The 12,805-nt window shown below is 39.7% G+C and overlaps 1 protein-coding gene across 3 annotated transcripts in view; it reads right to left on the bottom strand.

The window, feature by feature from the left end:
• The window catches only part of PCNX2 (pecanex 2), a 275,321-nt gene that overhangs the window by 172,020 nt on the left and 90,496 nt on the right, over window positions 1-12,805 (bottom strand). For 2 of the 3 annotated variants that reach the window (XR_002732387.2, XM_023216240.2), the window contains exons 14-15: window positions 5,025-5,135; window positions 3,803-3,894 (exon numbers count right to left, since the gene is read on the bottom strand). The exons of the other annotated variant lie outside the window; for it this stretch is intronic. Coding sequence is in view for 1 of the 2 variants with exons in the window: in XM_023216240.2 (XP_023072008.1) it covers window positions 3,803-3,894; window positions 5,025-5,135 (203 nt within the window). In the remaining variant the exon portion in view is untranslated. The remainder of the gene's footprint in view (window positions 1-3,802; window positions 3,895-5,024; window positions 5,136-12,805) is intronic. 3 annotated transcript variants of the gene reach the window in all.

The raw sequence follows: 12,805 nt of genomic DNA, 5'->3' as shown, positions 1-12,805 counted from the left end.
ACGACCAAATGGGTCTCATCCTTTAAATGGAATGTTGGTCCTACACTGAACAGTCAATTTATGTAATCCTTCCTATCAATCACTTTAAAAAAAAAAATCAATATTGTCTTCTCAATAGAAGAAAACAACAGTGACAAAATTGAACATCATTTATGATGACAACTCTCAGCAAATTAGAAATCTAAGGGAAATGACTCAGCCCAATAAAGGGCATCTGGAAAATTTCCATAGCTAACTTCATACTTAATGGTGAAAGACTTTTCCCCTAAACTTGGAAGCAAGGCAAAGATGTCTGATTTCAGCACTTTTAGTCAACATTGCTGTGGAAGTCCTAGCCACCACAATAAAGCAAGAAAAAGAAATCAAAGGCATACAGGCTGTAAAGGAAAACAAAACTGTGTTTATTGACAGACATGACAATCTACGGTAGACAATCTCAAAGAAATTACTAAAAAGCTACCAGAATTAATATGTCTGCTTAGCAAGCTTGCAAGATACAAGCTGAAATATTACAAAATAAATTGGATTTAGTATTACTTAAAAATTGAAAATGTAAATTATAAAACACAATGCCATTTAAAATAACATATATTGCACAAAAAGGTGCAATAGTTGTAGGTTGAAAGATACAAAATATTCCTGACCTGAGAGGAAGTAACAAAGACAAAGGTTGTGGTATATGAAACAATATACTATGTCCATGTATCAAAAAGTTACTGTTAAGATGTCAGTTCTCCCCAAGTTGATCTACAAATCCATCATATCCCCAATGAAAATGTTTGCAAATTTTGGTAGGAATTGGCAAACATAGTCTAAAACTTACTTTAAAGAAATATGACCTTTAATAGCAAAAACAATTTTGAAAAAGAAGAATAAAGTTGGCAGACACACCATCTGATTTCAAAGCATACTATATAGCTACAGTAATCTAAATCGTGTAATACTAACATAAAGAAAGGCATACAGAACAATGAAATGATTAATTTTTGGTTCCAAAGTTTCCATGGTAATTCAATGGAGAAAGGTTAGTGTTTTCAACAAATGGTACTAGTAAATCTCAACCTTCACTTCATATCATACACAAAAATCATCTCAAAAGAGATGTCATATCTAAATATAAGAGCTACAACTATAAAACTTCTAGTACAAAAATATTTATGACAGTGTTAGGTAAATGTCTTCTAGGTAAGATATAAAAAAATATAAACCATAAAATAAATATCAGATAAATTGGACTTCGTTGTAACTAAAAACTTCTGCTTTTCAAAATAGGCTGTTAAAAAAATGAGAAGACAAGCTATAGCCTGAAAAAAAAAAAATGTGTGTAGCATATATCTGATAAAGGACTAGTATCTAGATTACGTAAAGAACTTTTATGTCTCAATAATATGACATACATATAATTTTTAAATGGACAAAAGACAAGCAAATTTTTCGTCAATGAAGTTATACGAATGTCAAACATACAAAAAAATGTTCAACACTATTCATTATTAGAGAAATGCAAATTAAAACTACAATTAGATACTGGTTCACACGAGAATGGATTTAAAAAAATACTGACAGTACTAAGTGTTAGCAAGAACCTGGAACACTTGGAAATCAAAGATTATGGGAGGGTAGAGAAATGAAAAATGGTACAGAAACTGGACAACAGTTTGGCAATTTCTTATAAAGTTAAACTTACCATGTGATCTAGCAATCTTACTCAGGTATTCACTCAGGATAAATAAAAGCATTGTGTGGGGAGGGGATTGACTGCAAGTGAACACGAAAAAATATTTCTGGATGGGGGAATGGTTTGTATCATGATTGTGATGGTGGTAACTTGTCTATACACAGTTGTCAAAATACATCTAACTGTACTTTTGAAATTAGTGGATTTTATTGTATATACACCATGCCCTGACAGACTTGATTCCAAAGAAGCTTCAAAGACAGAATATCTGATGAATGGTGGCCAGAGGTTGGAGGTAGGGGAAGAGACTGACTACAAGGAATTCGAGAAAATTTTTTGAGTTGGTGAAAATGGTCTCATAACTTGATTGTAGGATTCTTTATTTATTTATTTATTAAAACTAACCAAACTGGACATTTTTAAAAGCTGAACTTTAAACCTGACTTTTAAAAATTAATGAACAAGCAAACAAATAATTCTAGAAGACAACAGAGCAATATACTAAGGTGCCTGCAGAAAAACGCTTGTGACCCCAGAGTTGTATAGGCAGCCACTTCACCAAAAGACAGTGGAAAGATGTTCTCAGAAGCACAAGGACTCAGAAAATACCCATCCAAGTACTTTTCCTAAATGAAGTATACCTGGGATCCTATGATTGAATAAAGGAACATAAGTCAAAAGAAAGAACACCAGAAACACTGATTAGATAATTGTTGGTCTACATGATAGGATAAATGTGGTAACAAACAGGGCCACTACAAGTACATAAATGACCTTTGTATATTAGATAGAGAAACCTTCCTCCCAGGCCCTTCCCCTTTTTTCTGAAAGAAAATATCTATATGGTAGGAATAGAAGGAGCAAGATAAAGAATTACTCCATTGATTACTGTGCAATGTTGAAAGAGAAAAATGTTGAATTCGTTCTTTCACAAAGGGAAATAAACAATTATCTTTCTGCCACTGACACTGATCAGTTTAATAAGTTTTAAGTTAATCTTTTAAAAAAGTGAGTTAAGAAATGTCATATGATTTAGATTAAAAACACTTTGGAACATCTATTATTTTTATTTACTCCTTTACATTTAATTTTTGTTTTATAAAGGAGTACCTGTGGTTTAAACTATTAAACCATAAGTCCAGAAATATGTATAATATTAACTTATTTGTTACTGATTGAAGATGCCCCTGAGGACATTATGTATGCTATTATTTTTAGACTTAATGGCCACTCCACAACTCTATAACATTAAAAACAAACAGTAGTGGTCCCTGCCTACACAAACCCCTGCCCTAATTCCTGCTTCCTGAAGGCAATGGTTCTGCTGTTTCTTCTCCACATTTACCTCCATATTTTCAAATAAAATACTTGTTGTGCTATTTCTTGATTTGTTTTTTTCAATTTAGATGCTATTTGCTGACTTTCTAATAAGGAAGACAGGATTTGGAGCTCCTCCATCACACTTCACCTCCCCCATTCTTCCATTAGTGATATAACATGATGATTACTCAGATTACTACATAAATATGGTTCACAGCTGAACCAGGTACCTACAAATAGATACGTTTCTTGCCTGACACAACTTTGTGTCTTCCTGAAGTTAGTGTTTATCTTATTTTCTCATCATCTTAGGCTTCCCTTGCAGCCAGGCTAGGTTTGTATTTTCCCCTTCTGGGTAAGTCTATAGTCCGTCTGTTTTCTAGATTCTAACATTTTGTGGCTGTCATATCCTCTTCTGTCCTCTTGTCCATATGGCTTTAAGCAGTTGTATCCCTTTATTGTCTTTTGAGCAGTATTTCAGGAAGTGAAGGCAGACACATGGGTTCCACTGACCACCATGTTTAGCAGCAGCCCCTCCCAATGCCACTAACCAATCTTGGCAGAGAGACGTCTGCAGAGGGGAGGCCAGGGCAGGAGGTGGGGGGCCTTTCATATTAGGGCAAACTAGGCATCCTGACCTGTCTTCTAACACTACCGAGGCCTCGCTCAGCCACACAGTCACTCCCTGATTTGCACAGATCCTATTTCTCTTGTAATATTGGAGAAAACATTTATTTGTTTAAAAAAATAAGTTAATTCAATCAATCGAGGAGAAGGATGAGGGCCCATGGTCCTCACACCTACCTTCACTGCACTGAAGCAGACTGCGTGGAGCAGGGCGGCAGCCAAGATGCTCCGGGCCACGCTGTAAACAGCCGAAGTTATCCCAGACACAGCTGGAACACAAACATCAACAGTGCTTTTCTAGACTGGCCATTCTAAAAATCAACAAACGTAAAACAGCGAAGAGATGGTTGCACATTCACATATAAGATGCTGCTGAAGGGGTAAAGAATACATCTATGGGATCCATCAAAAGGCACTGGGTGACTCATAGGTGCAAGAAAGAGACTACCATTTAACTAAAAATTCAAGAGGAAAGTATTCAGAAAGAATGCTTTACAATGTTCTTAAAAGACTATGTGAATGTGTCAGAATGAAGGTAGGGAGACCTCATGGCCTACAGTTGAAAGCTGCTGCTCAAGGAAAAGGTCCTGGATAGCAATTTCAATTGAATAAATGGGAAGAAGGAGGGAGGGAGAAGGCAGGAGGAGAGAGGAGACGGGAAAGGGAACAAGCAAGTGTCCCCACGTAGTGCGTGTGTGTATGTGTGTGTGTGTACGTGTATGTGTTATGGGGGTGGTAACAGTGATTGCATTATGCACATGATTTCATTTACTCTTTATAGCAACCCTATGAGGTCATCATGTTTATTTCCATTTAGAGAATAGATGAGTAGGCTGAAAAGTTAAGCAATTTATGTCATGTCGTGGGATTATACCCACCTTGGCCTGAATCTAAAGTATGACATTTAAAAGGTCACAGTGACGGTTTAGGGACACAGGTCACCTGTCTCTGTAGGTACACACACAATATACAGCACAATGTCAACTCACAGGCTCACACTGATGCACTCCCAGACTTGAGCATGTATGTGCTCAAATACACACATACACACACACATACACTTTTATATCCACTCACACATGTTCACACACATTCACACACGGAGTGTTTTTTTAGGGAATAGTTTGAAAGGCCTCAATCCTATTCCAAATCAAAGAGAATTCTACCCTTCCTTGTCTCTGTGCTTATGCTCAAACAAGCTAAGTGGACCTCTTCCAATTTGGCTACAGGAAATCTGGACAGACCTATCATCACCCAGACCGATCCAAACTGAAGTTATTTAAATGCGCTGGACAAAGAAAACCTAACTATCTAGCCTCTCATCTCCTGCCTAAGGCTATTTAGTCCTTATCTGAACTCTAGATTCCTTTACAGGAAGAAGAGAATGTAAACGACTTACCAGAACCACCAAAAAACAGCATGTCAATTTGCTCCAAAAGATAAATGCAGAAAGTGTTGATTTGCGGGAAGAGTCCAAGGAGGGAAATAGCAGGGAAGCAATATAAAAATACTGAAAATGAACAAACAAAATTGACGATAAGCATGTGGGAACTGTGTTGCCAAAGCTCCTGCTGCAGCGCTGTCTCTCCCTCCCCTTCCAAACCTCCCACCCAGGAATACTGGGGGCAATCTTTTTTTTGAAATGGAGTCGCCCTCTGTCACCCAAGCCGGAGTGCAGTGGCGTGATCTCGGCTCACTGCAACCTCCACAGAGGCAATCTCAGACTCCTCTCACCCGGAGGAAACTGGAGACTGAGACGGAAACGTGCCTGTGGATGCAACAAGGAGCTGATCCTAAGAAAGAGGTACTGATGAAAGGAACGCACACAGCCCAGGACTGAGCGAAGACTTCAGGGGTGGTGAATGAAAGTACAATCATCTTCAGTTTGAAAGAGTAGACTTGGACATGGGAGAGATGAGGGTAAGAGAAAGGAAACTGGGAAAACTACAGGAACATAAAGAAACACAGGACAGGCCAGTCGTGGTGGCTCACATCAGTAATCCCAGCACTTTGGGAGGCCAAGATGGGCGGATCACCTGAGGTCAGGAGTTTGAGACCAGCCTGGCCAACATGGCGAAACCCTATCCCTACTGAAAAAAAAAAAAAATACAAAAATTAGCCGGGTGTGGTGACACGTGCCTGTAATCCCAGCTACTCGGGAGACTGAGACAGAAGAATCACTTGAACCCAGGAGGCTGAGGCTGCAGTGAGCCAAGATCACGCCACTGTCCTGCAGCCTGGGCGACAGAGCAAGACTCTGTCTCACAGACAAAAAAAAAAATCACAGGACAGTAATTATGGAAATCTCTTCCTGCATGCGAGAGGGGAGCAAAAATTGGGGCCAAGGAGTGTCCTTGCTGTACGCTTCTGTACCCTCAAGCACTTGAGTAACTCGGAGTCTGTTACATCCTAATACCAATTGGAAACTCAGAGTTAAGTCAGAGCTCAAGGCTGTCAAGTGGGAACTACCTGACTCAGCACTGGGTGATAATGTGACATGATCTAGGGTAGATGGATCACGTGGTAGATGAAGGTGCTCTTGGCTGAGGAGAGGGAGCTTATGCTACCTCCCATCAGAATGATGCAATGGCAGAATTGGAGAAAACATGTGTAGGTTATAATTCAATGTTTCAGAGAACTATTTTGTCAGAGGAGGAAAACTATAGTAGAGTTGCATTTTACAGCAACTTTCCTACCGTTGCCTCTTGCTTAATTCTACTGAAGCTGGGTTTCAGAGAAACACAGAAACTCCCATTAGCAGTGCCATAAGACATCTGTCTTCCTTTCTGTCCCTGTATGTCAATGAAGTTAGGTACTGGTAAACCTTAATAAAACTAAGGAAATTTGATTTGAAATCCAATATGTCTAGACATTGGAACTATGTCCTAAAATATGCACAAACCACAGTGAACAATGGGAGGAGGATGGCAAGTGAGGCTGTTTCAGCTATTTCTGAAAAATGGGAAATGTTAACTTCCCATAGTGGTATTGTAAGGATGAGAGTATTTGCACAACCCATTCTCTGAATATTTGATTAAAACAGTTGGTTAATATTATTGCGTTATTTAAAATGGGCATAATAGCACCTTTGGCCATAAGATGGTAAATAATATCGCATGGACTTAGTTTTTGCTTCTCTCCTGTCCTTTTTCTGAAATAATCCTTGTTTTGGGTTGAATTCTGTTCCCACAAAAGATGTTGAAGTTCTCTTTTTAAAAATTGGTATACCTATGTAACGAATCTGCATGTTCTGCACATGTATCCCAGAACTTAAAGTATATATATACACACACACACACACACACACACACACACACACACACACACAAAAGTTGGTTAAAATTCACTATAGAACAAAGTACTGAGGAAACTGTTCCAACTCTTTGTGAAAGAAAAATTTTATGTCATGAACATGACTATGATAATAGGGGCTGTGGTTGGTGTTGGAGCCATGTTTTGATACAGGTGGTGATTTTGTTGTGATAATTTTTGTGGCAAGATTGCAACTATATTATAAAAAAGTAGAGCACCTGAAAGCAGTTTATTTCTCAATCAACACAGACAAAAAGGCACAAATACTGACATGCTAGACATAACTATATAAGACATAATTTCTTTTTCAGTTTCTATAGATACAAGAAATAAATAGAAATTTAATTACAGAACATATAGTCATGAACATAGAAATTTTAATTCACAAAATTCCATAAAATTTCAAACAAACTGAGAAGAGCTTCTCTTTACTTTGGGGTCAAAACCCAGCAATGACAATTTTGTGCTATGCTATATCTGCCAATTCCAGATCGGGGCAGAGGGAAGGTCCAATGAGATTTATTATTTACCTTTCAAAATGCTGTATGCCTGTGTGACCAAAACTACTCTGAGAATGAAGAACTACAGGGAAAAGTCTAGGTATGGAATCACATGAAAGACAAAGCCAAATATTGGGAGCTATTTGGTAAATCAAGGATAAAGAGGTATTCTGTATAAGAAATACATTAGCCAATGCAACAAAACCCAAAGAAATGAGAAGAATTAGAAGACAGTGAAAAATGGCATGAGGAAGATAAAATGGTAAGAAATACCAGAAAGTCATCCCTGGAGATGCTCTGGCTGTGGGTGTAGAATTGGAACTTAACGAAACAATACAGGAAGAACAGCAGTCAACAGAGAGGCCCATGCACTAGATCCTCTCCAAAACATACTGGAGGAGGAAAGCTCTAGTCTTTAAAATAAATGTCGTGGAGGTGGAATGGCAGGAAGAGGGAGTCCGTGTGTCTCATCTGTCAGGTTGCTCTGAACGTGAAGGAAAAAGCAGCCAAATGCTTGTTATGTTACCGGGACTTTAGGAAAATGACACTTGAAATTGCTGAAATTATTTTGTTCTTTTTTTTTCCCAGAAGTGAAAAATTAAAGTCTTTGTGGCGGTTCATAATGTTCCCTGTGAACAAACATTTTCTGTTAGCACACCACTGAGTGGGTCTATAATTTTCTCTCACTTCTTTCTAACTTTTTATTTTCCTTAATAATTATAGTCAAGGCAGAAACTTCTGGCACAGTTCCATTTCTTTTTAAGCAAAATTCATAAATAAAAATACAGTAGCTTAAGCTTATTTCTTTTATCAAATGTGAGTGATATAAATTACCATATTTGCAGGTTTGAGGGGCAAGCAGGCAGAATTAAAATGGCACAGAGATAAAACTAAAGCCTCTGAAGTCAATGTGAATGTATATATTGTGTGTCTTCAATATGCTCTATCTGTGTATTAACTAATTGACCTCATACAGACTGAGGCCAAGAAATGAGCCTTTAAACAAGACATAGAAATGGGACGTCTGGGTGTTTAGGGAAAGGTGAGTACAATCCAGTAATTGGTTCTAAAACCTCCACTTATCTCCAAAGTTACAATCTCCATTATTGAAGACGCATTATTGTTGTCAGGGATTTATAAACCTAAGGACCAAAAATACAACATAAAACTCTCAGGTCTGAGAAAAACGAAAATAAAAAACACAGAGCACTAGCCATTTGATAAAGAACCCATCCGATGCTTGGACCCGGGCTACAACTGATGGACATTCCATCTTGCCTGAAGTTTTTCCATGCCAGAGAACTCATTTCACTAAGAAACACTTACTCTGCTGTGGGGCAGCTCTAACCCAAACCGTTTACTGGCTTCTCTGTACTGAGCTGTAATCTACCTTCTATCTGCTGGAACTAGTTGTCACGGCTACAAAAGAGAATAAAATCCCTCCCCTTCAACCTGGCAGCATTTTAAGGATCTGAAGCTATTGTGTGTACCTCTAGCACTCAAGTGTTTCTTCCCTGGGTTGGACATTCCCAGTTCCATTACCCAGTTGCCAGACCCCATATAGGCCATGTGGCTACACACTCCTCCAGGCACGCTCTAGTTTTGTTACTGCTCCTTTTGAAATATGGTACTAAGAATCAGAGACCTTTTGGCTTTCTCACCCATAGGATAATTTCAAAGCCAGTCTCACTCAGAGGCTTTTGCTGAAGTTTCCCAAATGGAAAGTAATGTAAATTCCAGCCAGAGGTCACCAGTCTCTGACTGAGCACAGGAAATGACTGCGGACGAATAACTTTCACCTTATTCCTGGGAATAAAAAAAAAGAACATTTTTTCTTATAATGAAAGGAAGAGTGCACAGAGTAATATTCTGAACATATATGAGGGATCATAAAAGAAAAAGAAATTACGTAGGAATATTATTCTGTGCTTCTACCTCCTTAAGTCACCTGAATTTCTCCTCCTTCAATCATCTGACGTTTCCTTCTTCTTTTGAGATGCTTCTCTCCTTGCATTATACATGACAAGGAGTTTCTCCTCCTTCCCACCTGCCCCATGTCCACCTGACTTCTCTCATACCACTGGCTCAGGCATTTGATCTCTTCTGCACAAGGAGGCAGAAGGAGCTGCTGATACTGGACTGGCCTTGTTCCTCGTCTGTCCCTCTCCTCTGCCTCCTCCTGCTCTGACAGGGTGATGGTTTAATTGCAGAAACCAGGAGTGGCAGTGGGTAACCGAAACATCACCAACAAGACACTGCTCTAGGAAATACTCCGTGCTCCCTAGCACCTGCCAGAGGAGGACCACTTGCACCCAACACAGCATGAGAAGCACGATAAATCCATGGGAAACAAGGTCACATGGACTTAATTCTTCCTTCTGCCTTGTCCTTTTTCTTAAACGCTCCTCGTTATGGGCTGAATTATGCTCCCATAAAAGGTGTGGAAGTTCTAACTCCCAGTAACTCTAAATGTGACCTTGTTTGGAAATAGGGTCTTTGCAGATTATTGAGTTAAGCTGAGGCCCTTAGGGTCCACCTGGGCCCTAATTCAATATGACTGGTGTCCTTATGAAAAGGAAAAATTTGGACATAGAGGCACACACGCATACAGGGGAGACCATGTGAACACACAGGAGAAGAATGCCATCTACAAGCCAAGGACAGAGGCCCGGAACAGGTCCCTCTTTAGCGCTTTCAGAGGGAGCATGGCCTGGACAACACCTTGAGTTTGGACTTCTGGCTTCCAGAACTGCAAGACAACTAAATTCTGTTGTTCTAAGCCACCCAGTGGGGAGTACTTTGTTACAGCAGCTCTAGGAAGCATTACACTTCCCAGAGCTGTACACTTCTTTTTCCTCCTAATAACCTTTTGTTTTTTCCTAATGTTTTTCTTCTCTCCTTGCTAGTTCCTCCACATAGCAGTGGCAGCAGCTTTAGACTGCTTACATCCCTTGCTAGTGGAGAGAGTAGAGAGAATAAATTCCACAAAGAAGAAATGACTTTAAGTTGCCCTTGTGTTCCCTCATAAAGTCAGAAAAATAGTGTAAGCCTCTATCTCTTTCCTTTCTCTCCCAGTTGTTCTAAATTTGTTTCGCAACCTTTTCCTGCTCAGTGCAAATTTGTATGTTTAACACATTCATTCCATAGGGATTGCTATTGTTCTATTTTTCTATTTATCTTTACCCCAGAAGTTATTTAATCAGCTTGCTGGATTTTTTTATCGCCATTTTTACTTGTCACTGTTGACAAGCAAACAAAAATATGTATTAGGGAGAAGCTTTAATGAGGGAAAGGGAATTCCAGTGAAAAAGATAAGAATGTTCCCTCTCCAATCCCTAATGAAATTGATTTAAAAACTAAAATAAAATAAGAATATGCATACCTAGTAGGATATTCTAGAACAAGGGTTACTGCTAAAAGTAAAATCTTAGACTTTTACTAATTATTTAAGACATTAAGGTCTTACTTTTTGAGCTTTAATAACATCTCACATTCCAATGCCATTGTAAGTTTACCACACCAAGACAACTACACTTATTCCAAAGTTGACCTTTATACAGTAGTAAATAAAAATTTTAAAAACCAGGAATGAGGGAGAGACCAATGTACATAAAAGCAATTTGTAAATGGAAGACACATCATGCTCTTCGTGCCCCCAAACTTCTTTCTACAGATTATTGGCAAAGGCACTTATTAAGTCCCTACTTATTCTAAGTGCTGAGTTAAACGGTCCAAATGGACTGTAGCCTTCTCTGACTTATGAATGGGAAGTATTCCGAAAGTTATTGTACATTAATCTCCTTAGTACTTAAAGCAGACTTTCGGCCGGGCATGGTGGCTCACGCCTGTAATCCCAGCACTTTGAGAGGCCGAGGCGGGTGGATCACCTGAGGTCAGGAGTTCGAAACTAGCCTGGCCAACATGGCAAAACCCCATCTCTACTAAAAATACAAAAATTAGCTAGGTATGATGGCACACGCCTATAATCCCAGCTACTTGGGAGGCTGAGGCAGGAGAATCACTCGGACCCAGGAGGCAGAGGTTGCTGTGAGCCTAGATCGGGCCACTGCACTCTACTGGGCAACAGAGACAGACCCCGTCTCAAAAAATCAAAAACAAAACAAAACAAAAACACAGACTTTATATTCATTAGTTCATCCTTTCAACAGATGTTTATTTAGTGCCTCTAAATGCCAGACACTGCTAAGGATTCAGTGGTAAGAAAGCAGGCAGGGTCTCTGCCTTGCCTTTCCTGAGCAAATAAGCTAGTGAGAGAGACAGGCATTATTTCAGTATTAACAATGCGAGTAGATTGCTAGAAAATGGACTAAGGACTACGAAAGTGTGGGTAGTGAGAGGACAGACAATGGGGTCAAACTTACAGAAATAAGGTGTTATAAGCCAGCATAATGAAGGGCGGGGAAGGCTGCAAAACAGCCTCTGAGTGGAAGGAACACAATGTGTGAGATGGAGATGAGAAGGGACCACACAATGTGTGATAAGGTGGTGAGAAGGGGTCACAGTAGTTACGTCTCCCGCTCAAGCCACAGATCCCTGTGACCTGTAAGAGGTGGCACTCTATCAACACTAATCCACATTCAAGATCCCAGGAAAAGATGGCTGGGGGTGCCCAAGATGGAGTGTGGAGTGCAGAGAGAGAAAAGGCAGCATTTTGACATAGACAACTGTTTCCTGGACATCTTCCAAAATTATTTTATGCTTTCTCCTTCTCTAATCTCCGGGTCCTCGTATGCCCTTGAGCTGTGGACTCCAACACTGCTGTTTGCAAAAAGAAGATGGCAGGAAAGGATGGCCCTGCCAAGTGTGCGATCATGAGTGAGCATCTCTGTCTACTCAAACTGTGATTTCTTCATTGCAGCCGGCTTAGTGAGGAATATGGGCGTGCTAAGTTATAAAATAATAAGAATGACAGAAAGCCTTTCTTGTGTATGTGTTTGCTCCAACCAATAGGACTGAAAAAAAAGTAAAGTGAAAAAATCAGGAAGGATAGAAGCAAATATTCTTGGGCAGGAGGGCACTGACTGGGAGATCAAATTATGGATCTGTTACTTTTTTCCCAACATGTTTCTGTTTCCTAATTGAACTCAGAGGTTCTCTGAAGCACGGTGCATAACCCTTTGGCATTAAGAAGCTACTCTGGCCAGGCACGATGGCTCACGTCTGTAATCCCAGCACTTTGGGAGGCTGAGGTGGGCAGATCACTTGAGGTCAGGAGTTCAAGACCAGCCTGGCCAACATGGGGAAACCCCATCTCTACTAAAAATACAAAAATTAGCCAGGTGTGGTGGCACATGCCTGTAATTCCAACTACTTGGGAGGCTGAGGCTGGAGAATCGCTTGAATCCAG

Source organism: Piliocolobus tephrosceles, chromosome 1, assembly GCF_002776525.5.
Source record: "Piliocolobus tephrosceles isolate RC106 chromosome 1, ASM277652v3, whole genome shotgun sequence".
Taxonomy (NCBI): domain Eukaryota; kingdom Metazoa; phylum Chordata; class Mammalia; order Primates; family Cercopithecidae; genus Piliocolobus; species Piliocolobus tephrosceles.
Note: the sequence above shows the minus strand (reverse complement) of the source record. Positions and strands in the feature narration are given on the sequence as shown.